Source organism: Erpetoichthys calabaricus, chromosome 4 (genome assembly GCF_900747795.2).
Source record: "Erpetoichthys calabaricus chromosome 4, fErpCal1.3, whole genome shotgun sequence".
NCBI classification, from domain to species: Eukaryota; Metazoa; Chordata; class Cladistia; order Polypteriformes; family Polypteridae; genus Erpetoichthys; species Erpetoichthys calabaricus.
The window spans coordinates 120,296,244-120,318,189 of record NC_041397.2 but is presented as its reverse complement, the minus strand read 5'-3'; the positions used below and the strand labels follow the sequence as shown (position 1 = coordinate 120,318,189).

Here is a 21,946-nt window from a genome sequence, read left to right as displayed (position 1 = left end):
ATTTTTAGCGAAAAATATTATGAGCTTTTTATGTACGAATCGAGAAGCTTCCCGAGTAGTCGGGCTTTCACTTTCTAATGACATCGTGCACGTGGCGCACCATCTAGTGGTAAGACATGAAGAGAGCCGGCTTACTCAGCTCGGAGTGGCTTTTACTACTACTATTATTTCGGATTGAGTTCTGCACTTTCGTATTTTTGCGGTACCACAAAATATGGGACATAAAAGTAGATAAAAGTTTGTTTTTCAAAAATTAAAAATTATTTAAATATTTAAATGTAGTATTTTTTGGATATTTATCTTTTTAAGGAATGCATTAATTTCACGAAACTTGTTTTCCGAGTTCTTTCTTGAACACGCACACTTGCTGTCGCGTAGCAACAGAACACGCTACCAACTTCACACTCCTAGTGACTCTAGCGATCGGGTAGTTGACAGACGCAAACAAACAGAAAACGACGTGGGAATTTTACAAAAAAAAAAAAAAAAGAAAGTATATTGCAATGGAGGCCGATGTGTGGGGTGTTCGGATTTCTCCTCCGTTTTTGGAATTTTTGGACGTAAAAGTAGGGTACACTTACAGAGGCACCGTCACGGTGAAAAATATCAGCAAGACCAGCAAGAGGTTAAGGATAAACGGACCTGTGTCTAAGGTAAATGTGTTGTAGCTTCTCAATAAAAAGAAAGGCTATATATGTGTAAATAAATATGCTGTATTTAAAAATAACAGTGTACTGAAAAGAATTGAGAAAAGAAATATAAGCTGCTTAATGAAAATGAAATCACTTGTTAACACAGAAAACATAAATGTATAGCACTATTATATAGAAATTAAGCAAGATTTAGTAGGTTTTGAATCCTGTACTTTATTATCGTGCCATTATTCACCTTTTCATTACTTCAGATGTTTTATTCTTTTAATCTTAGAACTCAGTTTGTGCTGTACATGCTTCTTTATGTATAATTTAGTCATGATAAAATACATAAAAAATAATGAGAAAAAGAGTATAGTGTCTTATCCAAGGTGAATGAGCCATGAAGTAGGGTTAGGCATCATCACCCTCCAAAGAAGAGAATTGGATTGACAGATAGTGATAATGACATTGTGAAACAAACTGCCTATATAGCGTGATTTGAAAAGTATTTTACACAAGTGTTTTCAGTAAAGTCTGATAAGATTAAAAAAATTCATGGCAATTAGTATGACATTAGTCCCCACAGCAGTCACTGTATCATCCTGGGCAAGTCACTTTTATTATTATTATTATTATCATCGTTATTATGATTTATTAGATTCTATTACCTGTGATGACTCACCAAAAAGAAAAAAAATATTTTGCATATTTGAGTGGTTAGAAAGAATCAAATAACAATAATAATAATATTAACAATTATCAATCAACACCAAACAAAATTTAAAGTAGAGCATAAGAAGTCAATCAAATGGATAGTGCCAAACATACATGAAATCAGTAGTCAAGTCAATTTGAAGTGGCTCATTAGTTATATAGGTCAGTACGGCCACAGCCATCCAAGAGGAAGAGAGTACAGGGTTACAAAAGTCAAGTTAAGTCAATGTCAATGTATTTTCTGTGTAGCTGTCTTCACTGAGTGCAATCTCAGTGTGGTGTAAAACACTTACAGTTTCAATGCAAATTACATGATGTATACAGACAAAAATGCAGATTACATTAAGCATACAGTTAAAAAGAGCAATTTCAAAATGGTTAACATAAACAAACAGAGCTGTTCAAAGATGCCTTGTAAAAGAGGTCCAGGGGTGTGAAAACATGAGGGTAAAGAGGCCAAAACAGAAGAAGAGCAAAGACTACTTGAAACAATGCACCGATAGACCTAGAAGTTGGAGTCCTGGAGATCAAAGCCTTTCATAATGATAACAATGATAATAATAATAATACTTTATATAGCCCTTTTCCCTGTGCTCAGAGCACTCCACAGATTTCAAAAGGGTGGAAGAGGAACAGAAGCACACTAAATAAATAACACTGGATAAAACTAGCATCGCAGTATTAAACAGCAAATTAAAGATAAGGAAATGAAACATAAAAGTCTGAGTTATTATAAGAAACAAGCAAATAAAACAGAGCATACTAGAAGTTGATGAGCAAAGTATAGTCTGAGGATACAAGTCCTATCGTAAGAGAGCAGAAAGAGTTAACTGAATGTCAGTGTAAGTTAAATGTTTTCTTGGGTTTACATGGCCTTTTAAAAGGATGAATTGAGCCACCCAGTCTACATTTACACTTATTTGCTTAGCAGATGCTTTTATCCAAAGTGACCCACAAAGTAGGTTAACATACAACTTACAATACAATACAACTTATTTTTTGTATAGCACCCTTCACTGAGTGCAGAGCAGAGTACTGTGAGCAATTCTCAGTTAAAATACAAGTACAAATTATACTAATTACTAAATACAGAACTGGCACACAGATAAATTTGTTAAAACACACAAAGAACAAGGTAGAACTGATTAAATATAAATGGAAACCAACAATATTTGTCCATTAATTAATTGATGAACTATTGTCTGTTGACATTAGTGGAGATTAAAATTATATAAGAAAAAGTCAAAAATAAAGTCACAGTCCTGGAGACCTTGGCCAACTGGCCGCCTATCCGCACCTGGGTTTTCTGTAGTGGAGTCTGTGCTGGCCATCCAATCTGATGAGATAATGTTTCCATCTGTTGATTCCAATGCACTTTTATTGGAGATTTTTTTTGCATATGTAGGAAAGCAGTCTGGCAGTAGAGTAATGGCACCAGCTCCATGGCCAGATACGTAAAGAGAAACAGAACAGAGGAGGATTAGTAATGGTTTAAAAATACTGTGATGCTTATGTTTCTGTATAAATGACTAACAAACAGAAATACAGTATACACAGCTAATCAGCACCTCTAGTCAGGGTATGCTACACTAAAGTAGTGTGTCTAGTGATTTAAGTGCTGAGACTGAAATATCATCTGTTATATTAGCAGGCAGATCATTCCACAGCTTTGGGGCACTCTAACTAAAATCTTGACCACCCACTGTTATTTTATTAATCCTTGGAATCTCAAAGTGCGCTCTGGTTTGTAAGTAATGATAAGCTCAGCTACAGTAAATATTCTAGTAATATCAGTCTAAGGACTGTTTAGAACAAGTGTAGCAAGACAGGATACAAAGTTGAACAACTCAGTTGAAAAAGTATAAAGTTAACATAACAAAAATAATCAATTAACAATATGACAGATGTCCACAGAAACATTCAAAAAACATTCATTAACAGTTTGACAGATATTCACAGAACAATATACCCGTAGAGCTGAAAACTGTCAGTTTGCACCAGGAGAAGACTGTAACCATCAATGGGCAGGGCCCAAAGCCAGATGTGCAAACTATGTTTACTATATGACCACAAGAGTGTGTAGGAAATGTACAAAATTCAGCGGTACACTTACATGTAGAAATATCAATATAAACATTAGAATCATCAACAATAAGAAAGCTTAGTAATTTAGCACATCCCTTAAGGTTTTATTGTTTTTTGGAGGGTGAAAAATGGTGTGCAGGATGAGACCAGAATTTGTTATCAGTATTAACACCATAAATTGAAAGGACAATTAGTGTTTAATGGCTATTCTTTAGAAGTTCTGTTCTAATCTATTGTAGCTAGACATTTCTTGACATGAGCTGTGAGCTGCTACAAAGTAAACAAAATGAAACCACCTAATTCACAGGTGAACAATCATTGGTTTTTTTTTTGCCATATTTCAGTTAATAACATCTGGATTAAACAAGGCACAGAATGCACCTTTTGGGCTGCTGGCTCACTGGATGAGTTGAAGAGGTAGCACAACACTTACTGGGAGCCCTTCCCAGGAGACAGATGCAGTGGTCCAGCTGGGGAGAACATGAGCCTAAGCAATGAATTTAGTGGCTTAATTGGGGAAGAAGGATCAGATGTTGTGAATGTTGTTAAGAAAGAAATAAGAACTTTTGATCATACTTCACCCTTTAAAAGTCTGTTTGGATAGCTAAATAAAAAAATGTTTCATATGCATGATAAAGCCAACCAGTTATTGGTCAGATGCTAATTTTCCTGCCTGTTTTACCAGCTTTTCAAGTTGTCAGTAGCAAATCAAGATAAGCCAATTGCCCCTGGTCTCATGTTAACTGCTGTTGTGGAATATATTCCTGAAAAAGATGAAGATTTCCGAGACAGGTTGATCCTTTTAGCTGATGAAGATGTTATTGAGATTCCTCTATTAGCGTGAGTACAGCATCAATTAACAATTCCTGTTTGATACTATAGATAATATTTTACATTTTCTAATACATTGTTATTGACTCATTATCAAGACCAGATTAAAAAATAGAAACTAGTGGTTTTCAAGTTCATTCTTAAGGAACCCCAATGACTGCAGGAATTAATTCCAAATAATTTTACAAAAAGTACATCATCCTTAATTTTAATTGATCTTGTTATTTAGTTATTTAGCATGCAAATATTTCTAACAAATTAATAATTATTTCTATTCCTTTCCATGGCTTCAAATGTTTGTTTCTTTTTGATATTTTATTCTTTATTTTACTGATTTTCTGTAGTTTCTTCATTTGTAAGAGTACAGACAATATTTAATGCTACAGGGGAACCATAACTTTCAGTGCCATTTTCACATGTCTACTCATTAAGTAAGGGCAGAGTGGTGGCTCTGAAGCTAGGGAACTGCACCAACAATCAGAAGGTTGACAGTTTGAATCCTGTAAACACCAGAAGTCACTCTACTCCGTTAGGCCCTTGTGCAAGGCCCTTAACCTGCAATTACTTCGTCCTGGGTATGACATTAATCTGCATCCAGCCCTGCAAGCAGGTCCTCCAACTTACAGGGAAAACTTGGGGGTTGATGGCAGGAGTGGCACTCCAGCCATCGTAAAAAAAAAAAAACCTCACACTGTTTCCAGTGGAGTGCTTAATCTGGGTGGTTCGTCATGTGGTGGGTGCAGCAACGCACTGTATCAGCGCATGCTTCCAACCTCTACTCATTAAGAAATATGTCTTAAAAACAAGCAGACAAGTGAAAATAGCGCTCAGGTATTTTCCCCTTTAGCATTCAGTGATACAGTATTTAGAAAAGGATGGATTAAAAGGAAAATGGCAAAGGAAACTCAAACTTTTAAGGTTTTAACAGGTGTTTAAATATTTTAGAATTTCTTAAAATAAGGGAAGAAGAAAGGACAGCTTATTTAACAATGAGATCCATTAAAAGGATGACTGATGCACCTAAATTAGGTGGCATAAAAACCCACAGCCACAGGGTTCCCATGAGACTGAACTTGGGAATCACTGGTGTAAACCTATATTGATAGCACAATGGTGTAGCCACTTCTCAATGAATGAGCTCTTATTTGATCCTCAACTGTTGTGCATTCTTTGTGCAGATTGCATGTTCTTCTCTCCTCCGGTGATTCTGGTTTTCTTTTATACATGTCCAAAATGGTAAAAGGCAACTCTCTGTTTATCCAGTGTTGGTGAAAATAGTTGTGTGTAGAAGTGTTCCTCATCCCTGTTTGGTTCCTGCATTGTGCTGATTTGTTTTGAATGTCCACTACACCATAACAGACAAAGCAGGTTCAGAAAATGGTTACATAGATGAATATTTTAATTATAATATACTAGGGGGTTCCGCACCCTGCTCGCTTTGCTTGCCCCCTCTCCAGGTTTGGTTTACCGGATATACAATTTAAAGAGATTGTTATTTTCATGGGAATTGTTTCATATGCATTTTTTTCACTTTTACTTTAAAACTTTTGTAAAAACAATACTTGTCCTTTATTTCCGGCATGAGCGTGGTTAAATCTCTTTCTTGCAGGATGTATAACGTTGTGTTGTTTGGGGGTTTCAACGCATGCTAAGGAGATTTTGTGGAATCATCTGCTGTCTTTCTGCTGCTGCTGCTGGCGAGCTGTGTGATCTGTTTGTTGTGGTGTGCGTCGATCTTTTAAAAACCTGTACAGCAGCTGTCCTTTTGCCACTTCTTGTCTCTGCTGCTCACAATCTGAATGGGGGTGGGGGAGGGGTACTGAACAGTGGGAGGACATGAAGTGTGTCTGCCAAAAGAATTCCAACATTATGGCACTCCAACATATTTGTCTCACTGCCTTGTCTAGCGTGACATTAAAGTGTCTCTCGCGGGACGTCAAATTGTCTTCCGAGAAGATCACGTCTCGTCTCCCTAGTCTCCCTCCCAAGATTTTTTTTTATAATAGAGAGATATGCTGTCTAGCATTGATACGCACATTTATCAAATGGTTGAGGGGTGATGGTGGGGGGGGTTCCCCGTGATGCTTTTCTGAAGATGGGCTAGTACTTATTAGTATACTATGAAATGGTGTTGGTGAAGCGTTGATTGTTGCAATGCAATAGCAATCAAAATTTAAGGACGTGTGCTGGTACTGTATGCTGAAATTGGAAGAGGTAGCCATGTAGATTTTCTCCCACAGTCCACAGACATGCTGGACAGTTGACTGGCCATTCTGTTGCAAGCCAGGTTTGGCATAATCTGTGTATCTTTGTGGTTTGGAATGGTAGAACTGTGGGTGACATGCCCTCACAAGTTTAAAAGTCTGTAAAGATTTTCCTCTGTGTTGTCCCGGCTTCTCTAAATTGGCTGTTTCTTGGTGTGTTTGTGTGTGTGTGTGTCCGTGCATGTGTGCGTGTGTATGTGCTTGTAAATGCTCTTAGATGGATGACATTCCAGCCAGGATTGGCTCCAGCCAAGCAAACCAATGCTGCTGGTATTTACACTGGCATTCCATGACCCTGGGATACACAAGTTAGAAAGTAAATGGATGGATGCAAAACTGACTTTACAAGACCCAGCAGTAATAATATAATGTAAATCTCATACCCCTAAATGCAGTCCAGGGCAACAGAATTCAGGTGCTTGTCCTGTCAATGATGGTGTCAAGGAGAGATGCAGCTCTGGAGAGGGTACCAATATATCTTTGGAAATGTGGGAGGTAAACCTGATTTCTTGGTGTAAAACTCATACAGACTCAGGGAGAAGTGTGAATTCCACACAGAGGGCAGAGAATGGGATTCAAGCCCAGGACATTGGATCTGTGAAGCAGCAACACTGACCAAAATGACCAACTGCTCCCCACATTGTGATTTAACAGTAAAAGAAATTAAAATAATTGTAAGCTTGCATTGAAGATGAAGATAAGGAGGTTAGGGTTAGGTTAGGTGAGGTAGACTTTATTATCTAGAAGTATACAATAGTACCTTCACCATGCTGTTATGTTGGGCATGCTCACAAATCAAATTTGACATACCTCCTTTAACTTTATTTACCATTACTTATATATAATGTGTTATCTCAAAAAGGTAACAAATTTATTTTCATTCAATTTAATGCATGATATACTACAGTACATTGACCAATTTTTTATACCTATGGGATTGTTTTTGTAAAGGCTTAACTGTGTCAGGTATATCTTGTATATAATCTAAACTGTTAGCATTAATTAGCTGAAGTGGTGGCTGTTGTCCTCATGCTAATCTACTTTTTGGCTTCTGTAAATCTGATTTGGTAATTTTGTATATTTGTATTACCATAATACGATTTGTATTATGTCCCATTTAAAAAAAAAAGAAAAAAGGCAGAGTGCTTTTATCCTTATATGGGAATAATGAGTTACTAGCCTGCTAAACATTTTTTTAATATATGTTATTGTAGACCTAGTGTGACAATATCCATAACAGTAATAACATTACCATCAACCTAGTATAAGCCCACACTGATTTACAGCTATTGTAAATGCCACAACATGGTAGCCAGCTTTTCTAGATGTGCAATAACATTTTCGGACTTGATTAAATGTTTTTAATTAGAATATATTTTAATCGACTTTTTCTGTTACTACAGGATCCTTTTCTATATAGGTTTTATTCATATTGTTTGTTCCCACCAAGAAAGAGCTGCCTGTTAGATTGGTTGACAAGTTCAAATTGGTCCATTATATGTGGACAAGTTTGAGTGCATCTTGTTCTACACTGGTTTTTCCAGGGTAGGTCCTGGCTCATCACAGTACTCTACTAGATAAACAATGTCCATGAGCAGATAATGCATTTGAGCTCATTGTCATCTATAAGCAAATCTATTGCATATGTAGAGATGAAAAAGGGGGAATAAAATCATGTCTGAAGTTGTTTAAACAATTTTTCAAAGAAGCACACATTAAAGTAGAATCTGTAGAAACCTGGTCATATTTACAAAAAGAAAAAGTAATTCTCTGAATAATCAAAAGTATGACTGCACTGTAGCAGGTTTAAAAAAATTCATTTAGCTATGCAAAATTTTTGTTTCTCCAGACACAAATTATTTTCAGGTTTGTTAAAGGAACTACAAATATTAAAAATACTTTTTAAAAAATAAATAAATAAATATACTCTCTATGTGATTGTTGTTATCAGTCAAGGGTAACACAGGAGTCAAAATGAAACATTGGGGTGCCAATCAGCTCAAAATAATAAACTGACTTAAAGTAACTCGAAGGAGCGGTAAAGAAACAAAAGCAAAATATAGTAATTGGCTGTATTTTAAAGGCTCTGGAGAGCAGACAGGAATCAGGGCTGGATCTCCGTAGCACAGATAACTTATCTCCTGAATGAGATGCCACCTTCCGGGAGCACCTTGTTTTTATAGTTCCTGGACTGGAAGGGATGAGGTCAGTTGCCCCCTATGGGCATCTTCTCACTATCTGTTGGTAACAAAAGTGAAAGAAGAATCAGCAATCCTGCCCCCTGGTGACCCAGGGTGGTAGTGCTTACCTCTGATGAGCCCGGAAGGAGACACATGCATGACACTGTATATAATATAACATTGTTAAACTTGCTTGATATAATTCAGACCGGTTTGCCTTTGGGGATGTGTCAGAAAAACAGACTACCTGGAGAAAACTAACAGACAGAGAACATGGAAACTCCATAAAAGCAACAAATAGGGGTTTGTATCCTGTATGCTCGATCTGTCTGATGGTAGCACTAGCAGTTTTGTAATGTGCCACCAGCACACACAAATATAGGAGAAAAGGTAAAGTCTATTCCCATACTGAAGAGAAAAAAATGTAAGAGAAACTAGGCTACACAGCTGAAACAATGTGTGTTTCATTTCAATGTGAAAATAACTGTTACATTTTCTCCCCTTTCAGATACACACTGACATTGCCCCCACTAACTCCATAATATATACAATACATACATATTTTATTTTTCTATATCTGTTTATTTAAAAATGATACTTATATTTGCTTAAATCTACAGGTAAATGAGTGCTACTTATTTTGAAATTTAAACATTATATGGTGCCCTATATTTTTGATTGTTCAATTTCTTTCATTGCAGTTCCTTCTCCAGACAAGTCCATTTATTTTTTATGTAGCCATTGGCAATAAAAGTACTTCTGCACTGCTCCCTTCAGGTTAGCCTGCAGAGATCAACAACCTTGTGATCTAAGTGGTTATATAATAGTCTCTCTAACAGCTGAGCCACATGAGACCTAAACCACAAGTGTCTGTATTTTTGTATGGCTACTGTAAGACAGTAAAACATGATATTACAGTACACTATGTTCACCTCAACAGGTGTTATTTTTACATATTTTTAAAACAATCTTTTTGTAACTATTGTTTGAATATAAATCTTTTGTTGCTAAAAGAAATAAAAAATACCTACATTCATTAATTCATTCGTATATTTTTCTGCATCCAAAAAAGTTGTGGGGAGCCAAAATTGGTCCTTTCCTGCATGGATCATAAGGTTGAAATCCACAATCACTTTTCCCAAAGACATGTGTGTTGTCAGGCTAAATGGCTACTCCAGTGTGGATTTGTATTGGTTTTAGTTTGTCCTTTAAGGTTGGTTCATGCCTTTTGCCTAATTTTCTTGGCATTTGTGTAATGGACAAAGTCTGCCCATCCATTAATCAAAGCTGCGTAATCCAGTTCAGGGTCAAGGGAGAGCATTGTTAATAAGTATAAGGCAGAAGCGATCCCTAAAGAACCATCAAAAGGCACACAGTTGTACTGTGCCAACATGGAGTTTAAGATATAAGATATGAAGAGCAAACTGGAGTATCTGAAGAAAAAATCATCACATAGACTTGAAGAGAACACGTAAACTCCAAAAAGAAAGTGACCAGACCAGGATTTGAACCAAGGACAAAGAAAGGTTAAAAAATGGAGAAGTGGACATTTATTTAATATCCTGTTCTGAATATGGCAGTTTTTTTAATTGCTGTGCATCCCCAACTCAGAAAGTGTTTTTAAGTTTTTTGTTTTATTTGTCCTTATTTACCTTACTGGTGCCCTGTTGAGTGCTAGTTCCTGCTTTGTAGCTAATGCTGATAGGCATAGTTCTAACCACTTCAGACTATAGAATTGAATTAAACTGCTGATTAAATAAGTGGACAGATGGATTTGTGGTTATGCTTACCTTACTGTTATCCTGTCTAGAGCTAGTCCCTGGCTGATGATGATGCATGATGATGATCCTGGGATTGGCCCAGGTTATCCCCAGCCCTATAACTGAATTTAACGAGTTTGGGCACATTTACCAGTGGAATTTTATTTTTATTTTCTGTTCACTTTTCTTGGTTGTTGCTTTTGGACTATGGATGGAAATCTGAGGAAACTGCAGATGAACAGTTTGAGAATGTGTAGGCAATATCTGTTCAGAAAACTAAAACCAGGCCCCATTAATTTTACAAAATTATTCAAGTTCAAGTTTAATGACATTAATTTCTATTGTACAGCTGGCAAGGGTTTTGAATAATTTCTTTTAACATGTATTATTTTAAGAGCTTCTTCAGTAAAGACTTACAATCATAATCACTAAATCTCTCTTTTTGTAGCATGTGTCCTTCTTGTTACCTTGAGATCGAAACAGAAGTTGACTTTGGTTTTGTGGTAGCAAATAGTAGGTTGATTAGCAAGGAAATAGAAATTTCTAATCATGGATCTGCCCCAGGTAAGCAAATCTGCTCATTTATTTGGCTACTTTATAATTTTTCATATTTGTCATTGCATTATTATATTAGATTAATATAAAAAATAAATAAATTAAGAATATATAAATTAAGTTTGTGTATCCCAACAATTACAGGTGTCCTATTAATTAGATCTTAAGATTTATTGATCATCTTTTTTTCATAGAAAGATAAAAACCTCAAAAAATTGACCTATCCCCAAAGTTTAGATCACTTTTTGTATTATTTTGATAGATTTATTTGATTCCAAAGTAAGTCAATAGAAGAAAACACACAGATTAAGTCTTTACACATGAAATACACATTGGGTAGGCTACATCTTTCATTCAAAATTAACTTTTATTTCATACACAAATTAGCATAAGTCAAAAGAAATTAATTTAATGGTGAGACAGCTCAGTTTATTTTTGACTGAGTTTTAATCGACCCCAAAACAAGCAATGAATAAAAAATATTTTTGTTTAGCTTGGAGAGTGGTTAGCACTGCTCCATCATAGCTCTACAGGCTTGGCCATTGTCTTCTGCTTGCTGTCTATGCATCCACATGCATTCTTCTACTAGGTGCTTCAGGATTTTTTTTCCACATCCCAAAAAAATTATATACTCAGTTAACTGGCATCTCTCAACTGACCCTGTGTTGGTTGGTGTGTATGTATGAGTGTCATTTTTGAATTATATCTATTACTGCCAGGATATAGTTGAGCTCCTTGAAACCTAGATTGGAATAAATCTGGTTTGAAAATAAATTGAATAGAGTGATTGTAAATGGTTTGCATTTTTTAGTATTTCTGGGGACACAATAATGTATGAGTGAAAGCAGTATAATTTATTTGATATTTTAGGTCACTTCATCCTTCCTGGACTAGTTTGTTGGAGATAAAACAAACTATAAATATAAAAAATACAGCTTTTCAACCTTATTTTCATCAAGCAGTGCATTTGTTGACAGATTATATTAAGTAAAGTTTAAAATTGAAAGTCTAAACGTATCTGTGTATTTTAGGCCTGAATTGCTGGCTACATCATCAGTTTGGTTTTCCTTACAAGCCTTCCTTCACCATTTTCTCTTAGTTTTCTTCCCAGCTTTGATGCTCACTCTTGTTTTAATTTCACCCATTTTCATCTTCGATACTGCTGTTATATACATGATAATGGCTTGTGCCCTTTTAATGTAATATACATTGATGATAGAGTTGCGCCATTATGTAGCAACAATACTGTTTAAAATAGTTCAGAGGCTTCTGATTGTTTTTGTGTAGTTCTAGGAAAAATGAGCAAAACTAAAGATTTAAGTGGAAGTGGATATATCATGGGTGCCAGATGTACTGGTATGAGTCTACATTATGTGGTAGACAACTCTGCTGGAGTTCTCATGCATGATTTTATCATTGACATTGTGCAAATAGGCTATCACACAAGAAAAAAACAGCCAGCAGCATTCCTCAGGTTAAAAATAGTTGATTTAAAGGGATAAATGAGGCTTATATAACTGATCACAAGACACGTTCAAAGTTATATTGAGGCAAAGAAATATGCTTGCAGAATTTTTAACCTTCTAAGTTCCAAAGACAATTATAATGCTTTTCTATATTTGCAAAAGCAACACTAGGATGAAAACAAAACTGCTCTTAGCTCAAAAGTCTATGTTTTTTCTCCAACATCTTAAAAAGTTTAATCTGTTCAAATCAGTGCTGGTACAGTTATAGTGAGCTGTCATTGAAAACATCTTTACTTTCTCCATGACAGTCTAGGATGGCAGTACATCTGCTCACTCGAAACATAAGCTTAAGTATGCCATTCGGACAGCAAGAAAAATTGTAGGCCTGAAACTGGACTCCATTGAAGTCCTGTGTGCATCACTGGTCAGGAGATGTGCTAGAAATATAAGCAAAGACCCAACTCACCAAGGCAATCTCTTTCATTTATTACCATCAAGGAAACATTACCAGTCACTAAAGTGAAAAACTGACATAGAAACAATTTCTATCGTACTGCAGTCACTATGGTTAAACATAGTCTCTGATTCATCTTTGTTTTTCCCTGATTTCTAAACTACTCCATCCAATCTAAATTATGTTTATTTTATAAAGACTTAGTTGCTATATTAATGAGCAGGTGTGTAATTCTGAATTAATATACTGTTTTGTATATTTGTGTTTTGTGCAATATATTTTTCATTATTACTGTATATAATGTGATGGTGTCTTGTGCTGTATATTGTGTTGTATATTGTTTTTACCTGTTATGTGTATGGATGTAACACCAAGAGAAACCCTTAGTAACTGTGTTGTCTGTCAAAGAAAGTTTAAATTCAATTCAGATTTTCTCTCTGTAATATTTTTGCAGGTGTCTTTAAAATTTACAGTGTAAGCAACTTACCTGTGAAGATTCAGCCCCCAAGTGGAATAGTACAGCCAAAAACAACACAAAAAATTAAATTTGAGTTGACCACAGATAAAGCGACAAACTTTGAAGAGTTCGTAAAGTAAGTACATGAATTTTTTTTACAACTTCTACTATCTTTAGTTGCTTAACATACTTTGACCACGTTTTCAGTGTGAACAGTTTGTGCTTTGTGTTATCGTTCATGAACCACATCTCACTCTTGTTAACTGTACAACTCTTCACTCAGTTTCAATGATTTGTTTCTGTTCAGAGGGAGAGAAGATTTTTTAAAAGTCAACCTGGAAATACTCCTTCACTTCATACCCTACCTAATCTGCAGCTCCATCTGCATTCAACATGTCATTCAAATGCGGAGGAAGAAAAAAATACACTTTTTTTGCAGGTGAAAGAGGCCCAGGCAATACTTAATGGACATAGTACATTTTCAAGCATTTTAAAAGGTCCAGTTTCTGGCATTGCACATTTTTCAGCAGATTTAATATGCTAATATACTTCACATTAGTTTCATTATCAGTAGTTTTGCTGTATCTTCTGATTTCTCTGGAAGAAAAATTTTAACGTTAGTAGTCTTCAGGTAATTAAACATCTTTATTACATGACTCTTTCGTTCATTTTGGTTTTAGGATTGCTCAGTGTTCATGTTCCATGGCCTTCATTGAAATTTTGTCATCACTTTTTTGAATACATTTAGAATTCTGGTCAACTAATCTGGGTGGAGTGGTGGCTCTGATGCTAAGGATCTGCGCTGGTATCCTGAAGGTTGCCGGTTCGAATCCCTGTCACTGCCAAAAGAGATCCTACTCTGCTGGGCCCTTGAGCAAGACCCTTAACCTGTAATTGCTCCGGGGGCGCTGTACAATGGCTGACCCTGCGCTCTAACCCCAAGGGGTATGCGAAAACTAACAAATTTCTAATACGAGAAATCGTATAAGACGAAATAAAGAACAAAAAAAAATAAAAGTTTTACAAAAGAATCATACAGCCATAGTTTCATTCATTGTATTGTGTCTGTTCTTAATCTTTTTAATGGCCTAATAATCACACAGATATTTTTACCTCAATAAAATTAGTATTGTGTTAGGTTACTTAATACATTAAAAAGTAATCAGACTGCGTCACACAAGTTACTTTTAACATGTTACCCCAAACACTGCTCCCAAGATTGTGCTGCTGAGCTTAGCGCAATAGCTCCTGTACAGTAACACCCGTTAGAGTTACAATCTTGTGTTCCGCAATGTCTGTCCAGCCAGACTTGGGTGAAAGTACATTGGAGTTCCTCTCGAACAGTGAAAGCAATTCCACTTTCTTCGTGTTAGTTAAATCATCCCCAATAGCAACTTAGGACGTGACCAGGACTTTGTGGTGGTCGTGCCAATCCTTTAAAAGTTTAACATGCAAAATCTGTACTGGTTTCCGTCGCCCAGGAATCCTGATTCTATCATTCACTGAGTACACAGTCTAACAGAGTGCAACAGACATGCACAGACTACAAAATCCTTAACTGTAACCCGGTTAAGGGTTTACATGGCCAAATAACTGGGTTACTCACAGTGAAATCTATGTGTGTTAGTCTGGTTTCTCAGATACCAATAATCCTGTTCTCTAAACGAAATAAGGGTTTACATGGCATTTTAGAAAACAGGTTTCTGTTAATAACCATGTTATTAAAGCACATGTAAATGCACTGATTGCCAGCAGTTGGATGATGCAGTGGTTTTTCATGGCTACAAGGATCTGAATTTAATTTCTCACCCAGTATTCACTCATTTTCTGTGTGGAGTTTTTTGGAGTCTCTCAGTGTTTATCCTTATATCCTCTTACACTGTACAGAAGTGTGTGTTAGGTCAACTGTCAACTCTAAACTGACATATCATCTTATATAATACGCTACCGTGGCTGTTCGTTTGTCTGTCCAGGATTTTAAATCACCTGTAGCTCGCAAACCGTTTCACCTATTGACCTGAAATTTGGTACACATATACTACGTGATGTCTACTATCCACTTTCGGGTGATGATTTTTATTACTCTTTTTATTTTAGAATCAACTCTCGGCAGCAAGCAGCAGGGCGGCCGTGCGGCGCATGCGTACGTGCACCATTGTCGTTCCCTACCAACTTCGCAGTCACTTCCCCTACCTCTTCATATCTTAAATCATTCTTGAGGCAGATTGAAGACTTAAGTGCCAGCTAGTAATTGCAACACAAAAACTAACTTAATCAATTTTAACGTGAAAAGATGGAAGAAGAGAAGCAGCAGGCTGCTAGGATGGAAAAAAGAAGAGCTGCTCAGGAAACAGCAAGCGCATCAACGTCTGAGCAAATGAATGGTAAACGTACAGAGAAAGAAAGGGGATGAAAACTAGGAATGCTCAAGTCAAGTGTATTCACTGCACGTTATCGTGTAGTGCACCGTTACTTGTAATATATAATTGCGGGTTAGACAATAGAGTAAGTTCTGTCAAGAGTTGGATCTGCCTTGTGCCTCATGCTGTAGTGGAAAAAATGGTGCCAAAATGAATAATGAATGGCTGGAAGAATAAGATATTAGGTGACTGTCTGCACCTCTCACAATGTTATTATTTTTTGAGTATTTTCTACTTGGAACAGGAACAGCACAGTTATTTATTGTAGCAGAATCTACCACTCTCCGATACATAGACACAGGGTCGGGACCAGGTCAGTGGCCAAGTTATACTGTTCCCTGCATTAATGTTCCTTGCTTCACCCATTGACAACAGGTGCTTATAGCGTGATCACAATCAACTCATAGTTGCTTCCGCGGCGCTATGCTGTTACGCTTTGAACCTGCAGTTGCCTCAGTGATGGACGAGTAGCCCTCCACAGATGGTATATCATCCCGTTGGTGTGGGGAAGGTCCCAAAAAAATAGTGAATCATTGTGTATTCATTAATTTTTTATTTCTGCCTTTTTTAGAGTAAAACTGCAGGACAGTGAAGATGCTGTAATTAAAATTAAAGCTGATATTGTTGAGCAAGTTCTAGAACTTCTAAACACAGCCAATCAGAGAATAGAATGTGTTCGTTTTGGTCCTGCCTACTTTGGAACATCCAAGCTGCAGCAGGCTGTACTTTACAACAACAGTCCTCAAGCCATAAACTGGGTGGCTATATTACAAGATGATGCTGAAGGAGCAGATGTGGTAAGAACTAATTGATGTATTTCAAATAACTAAAGACCCTGAATTATATTTTGCAGGTTTGAGAATGTATTATATGAATATATGCACTGTATGTATGTATTTATGTACTCTGCATTTCTTGTGGCTATAAATTTCATCCACATTCAATCATTAAATAATAACACACAAAGTATATGATACAGTTTACAGTGAAATTTCCACTTTTCTTGATGTAAAGGTTAAAATCAAGACAAATAATATCTGACTTTTTATAGCTTTAATATGATCTTGGAACAAGCAATATTTAAGTGGAAAATTAAGGTATCATTTTAGAAAAAGTAAGCTGATTCTAACAAAGTATGTTTGAATTGATCTTTGTCAACATGGCTTTAATTTTGTTATTTTATCCCACTGTACTTTAGGGAATAGTTCCAAGTTCAACAAAAGCAATCAATTACAATTTTATTTATAAAGCACATTTAAGCACAACAATTGTTGACCAAAGTACTGAACACAAACTCAGAAAACAACTTCACAATGAAATTAATAAATAGAGTAAATATATAAAAATATGTTATGCAGTAATTCAATAAGATACATAAACATAAATCATCTTAAACCAAGAATACACCACTATCTTTAAACATCTCAATATGCCAATGAGAAAAGAAAAGATTTTAACTGAGATTAAAAAATATCAGTAGTGTTGGAAGACCTAATGTAGAAAGGGTAGACTATTCCATAGAATGGGAGGCAGCTACAGAAAAAGCCTGACCAACCGGAAATTTCAGCTTAGAGCACAAGATAGAAAGAAGCTTTTGATCAGATGATCTCAAAGGTCTAGGGGTAGAGTAGGGGAGAATGAAGTCTGAAATGTAATGTGGTTTCAAACCATGAAGTGCTTTAAAGACAGATAGTAAAACTTGCAATGAAGAGAGGCCAGCACTAGTGAAATATGTTCTACTTGTTTTTTACTAGTCAGGAGCTGAGTAGATGCATTTTGGACCACCTGGAAATAGGATAGGGAGGATTATCTAATGGCCAAATACATGTATAGGAAATTACAAAACTCAATATGAGAAGAATTAAATGCAGAAATAATTATCTCAAAGTCTTAAAAAGTTTAGTTATCCTAAGCTGAAAGAAACTGCCTTTTACCACACTGTTAATTTGTCTGGATCAAAGATCAGGTCCTTTGAATATTCAATGTTTAACATCCTCTAAACAAATAATTATGGTGTTTAATGATTCATCAAAATTTAGTTGTAGATACATCCAAGTGTCATCTGCATAACAGTGGAAAGAAATATTATATTTTTGAAAAACTGAATGAAAAGGAAGGATATACAAAGAGAACAAAATTAGGGTCCACAATAAAACCCTGAGAACCCCATAGGTGATAGGTGCCAAAGGAGGAATGCCTCCAATCTTTACTGAAGAAGTCATGTTTCTTAAGTAGGAACTAAACAACTCTTAAGGCAGTACCTTTTTTACCAATCACATTCATAAGACAATCTAGGAAGGTTGAGTGATCAGTGGTATCAAAGACAACATTTAGGTCTAACAAAATCAAAACAGCGCAGCATCCAAAATCAAAAGCCAATAATAAGGCATTGAACACCTTAAGGAGGGCTGATTCTGTACTGTGGTGTGCCCTGAAACCTAACCAATAAGCCTCAGAAATGTCTTACTGGATAAAGAATGAGGAAAAATAACTTTTTCCAATAATTTAGGTCTAACATTATTTGGAATTAGATTAGGCTTTATTTATAAGACATCCACTACAGCATGGGTGGAGTGGTGGCTCTGAGGCTAGTGATCTGTGTCGGCAATTGAAAGGTTGCCAGTTCAAATCCCATAAATGCCAGAAGTGACTCTATTCCTTTGGGCCCTTGAGCAAGGACCTGAACCTGCAATTGCTCCATCCTGCGTATGACGTTAATCTGCATCCAGCCCTGCAAGCAGGTCCTCCAACTTGCAGGGAAAACCTGAGGGTTGATAGCAGGATTGGCACTCCAGCCACTGTAAAAAACTTCACACTGTTCAGTATGGTGCTAAAGTGTAACCAATTGCACAGCTGAACTTGGGTTCCAAATTGTGTGGTGTGGTGGGTGCAGCATCTCCCAACCACACTACAGCATGCTTAAAATAAGGAACAATAAGATGTATTAATTATCTGTTGATTATGGAGAGTATAATAAGTGGTACTCTTGGTATTACATCCATTAGGTCAGCTTTATATGTAACACTACATCAGTTAGATTGGGAAGAGACACGGGTTGAAAGTGGTTCAAGACATTGGGACATACTTTTGGCTCAGAGGGGACATGAATGGAAGACAACATGTCCTTATCATATTCACTTTTATCAATACAAATTTATATATTTTTTTTTGCAGTTTTGTCTAAGAGTTGCATCAGGAGAGGAAGAAGGGGGCAAAGGTTTAACAGTGAATTTATTGAACTAAATAACACATTTAGGAGAATCTTTGGAGATGATGTCAGAAAAATATTGTGCCCTAACAGTTTTAATTTTCTGATAATTAGCCAAACACTTGTTTTGTTTCTGAGCTGCCCTGGTTGGACTGTCATTGACCTGTAACCAATCAGCTTTAAAGTTTACTACTGACATTGTAAAGGAGGGGCTTAATGCTCAACAGCAGAAATCTGACAATTTTAGATTCACGGAGCTCCCCCACTAGATAGTCAATACTGACAGGTTACTGACTAGCAAAGTATAGCTTCAGATATGACAGAGATACTTTGTTGGACAGGTTGTGATGTAGTGGTGAGAGATCACACTTGACACCTCAGATTGTAATAAATAACTCTGGAGACAGTATCACCACACCTGAGGCAACTTGGGACCTTGACAAAAATAGTTAGGGAAATGCTTGAGTAAAGCAAAAGTTAAGATTAATGGGTGGAAATCAAACCCAGATTTCTTGGTTCAGAGGTAAACTTGCTAACCATCACACCCAGCATGGTACGCTTTCTCTGTTGACAGAACACATTGTAATATTTCTAGTCACTGACTCCGCAATTGGGCTGCTCCTGACAAAATTACATGTCAGAAATCTGACTTATAGTGAGAAGTAACTTATGGTGAGAAGTATCTGTATTCCAAAATTCATGTGTGTGTCTTGAAAAGCAGAACTTTGCATAAAGAACAAACAAACAGTTATACATTTATTGATAGAGATGAATTATGACTCTAAAAAGTAAGGATACTGATTTCATTTTTTATGATGTTTTTATGGTCAAGCAGCATTTTTCTAAATCACTTTATTATTTCAGACTTCTTGATACTTTATAAAAAGTTAACATGTGCTATGTATAATAATAATCCATATGCAACAAAAATACTGTTAGTAATATATGTTTCACTAACACTGTATAAAAATATGGGTGGCACGATGTTGCACTGGTTAATACTGGTGCCTCACAGCTTTGTGTGTGGAGTATTCACATTTTCCCTGAAGCTCCGTGGGTTTTCTCCATGTTCTCTGCCTTTCCCTTCATATCACAAGGACTTGCAGGTCAGATTAATTGATGAAGTCAAGTTGGTTCCGTAGGAGAAAATGGACAGATGTGTGCATTGCTGTACTTTGTGGTAGACAGGCAACCCATCCAGATTTGGTTCATGTCTTGTGCCCAGTGCTGTTATTGTTGTAATTCCTGGTGACCCTAAACATAGGGAATGAGCATCTTGTAATTGAGCGGATATTTAAAAATAGAATTCATAATTATTTTGGAATGAAGCGAAAAATAAGAAATGTGTTTCAATATTATTTATCTGAACAGGGAAATGACTGGGACAGCAGTACAGATGCAACTTTACTTGAAATGCGAATTAGACAAAAACTGGATGGCATTGACATATCAATGCTCATATCATGCTTTCCAAATCAAGGCTCACTTGGACCGTATGAAAAAACCACAGTGATCCTGCATTTCAGTCCTATTTATAACAGGTAATAATCTTTCTCTTACTTTGTTTATTCATTATTGTTACACATTCTTGGCTAACTGCTTTTGAAATCCAGATAGTGTGCTAATGAAACTGAAGGTTATAAACACATTTAGTCACTCTATATCCAAGATTTATAGCAAATGACTTAAACAATATTACAGAGTTATTTCCTTTGTAATTGTTTATCATTAAAATGTTACCTGCAATAAATTGACAATCTCCAGATATTAGTACAGCAGCTGCAATTAACATGGAAAAATAAAACAAATTGGCTAAACCTATAGTATATACAGTATATCTTTTCAAATGATAGTCAGAGCGCATTTTTACTAAAAAGTGTGTACCATTTACATTTTTGCCTTCCTTTCTGAATCTTTGTGGACACAGTCCACTTTCCTTTGCCACTCTAATAATTAAAATTACATAAATTAATAATGTCTACTGTATTTTCTATAAAAACTGTGAAATTAAAGTAAAAGGATATTTTTGTAATTAAAATGGGAACTGCATTTATTTAAACCAGTTATGAAATAACAGTTTAACCAATTCTTTTGTGATCATGTGAATTAAGATTCAGGTTCTTGTTGCTGAGGCAACACATGAGGGTACAGTGATTGGTGATGCTGCCTCACGGATCTAGGAGACCTGTGCTCAGATCTCGGCCTTGTCCTTTTTTGTGTGGAGTCTGCATATTGTTCCAGTGCTGCCTCCACTCAAATTAATTCTACTTCTACTACTAGGACTACCCTGTATTTTGAAACATCAGCTTAAAAAATTAATACATATTGCTGTTGCTTTTTCGGCAGTGAATCACAACCAGCACATTGTGGTGTAGTGTGTGGACAGGGAAATAAAAGTTTCTGATAATGTATAGAAAGGTTGCCATGAAAGTACACTAACTCAGATACCACCAGAGATTGATATGCTTTGTGAGTCCAAGAAGTACCTTGGAAAGAGCCCCAGAGAGCAGCACTGTCCCACAAAGAAAGGAAATGTGTCTAAAATGGAAAAGTACAATTACACAGATGTAATCACCCAGTTAACACTTTTCATTATATTTTCAAACTAGAAATTTTGTCGAAAGAAAGTTTCCCCCATCTTTCAAAGGGATTCTGGCTAGTGTGGGTGAAGTTTCAGACAGCATGTCCTGAGTATGTCAGCAGCTTTAAAGGAATTTGCCCTTTAATGATCTTAGGCAATCATGGGAAAAGGCCCTTTCAATAAAAAAAATTAGAAAAGTAATGGAATTCAGCCATTCAAGTACAAGCTGAGCTGGAATAATTCAAGTAAATTTCAAGTAAAATTATTAATTACATATAACTTTTCTAAAACAGTCTAAAATGTTAGGAGAGATATCCAACCTGAAAAACAATGCCA

General features: G+C 36.1%; 1 protein-coding gene across 1 annotated transcript in view; it reads left to right on the top strand.

Annotated features, from left to right (window-relative positions):
• The first annotated feature begins 402 nt into the window (after positions 1 to 402).
• LOC114651130 (cilia- and flagella-associated protein 47-like) overlaps positions 403 to 21,946 on the top strand; it is a 622,279-nt gene continuing 600,735 nt past the window's right edge. Inside the window, 6 exon segments of the mRNA XM_051927333.1 lie at positions 403 to 653; positions 4,120 to 4,274; positions 10,918 to 11,033; positions 13,399 to 13,537; positions 16,393 to 16,618; positions 20,401 to 20,570. Coding sequence (XP_051783293.1) covers positions 504 to 653; positions 4,120 to 4,274; positions 10,918 to 11,033; positions 13,399 to 13,537; positions 16,393 to 16,618; positions 20,401 to 20,570 — 956 coding nt within the window. The 5' untranslated portion in view covers positions 403 to 503.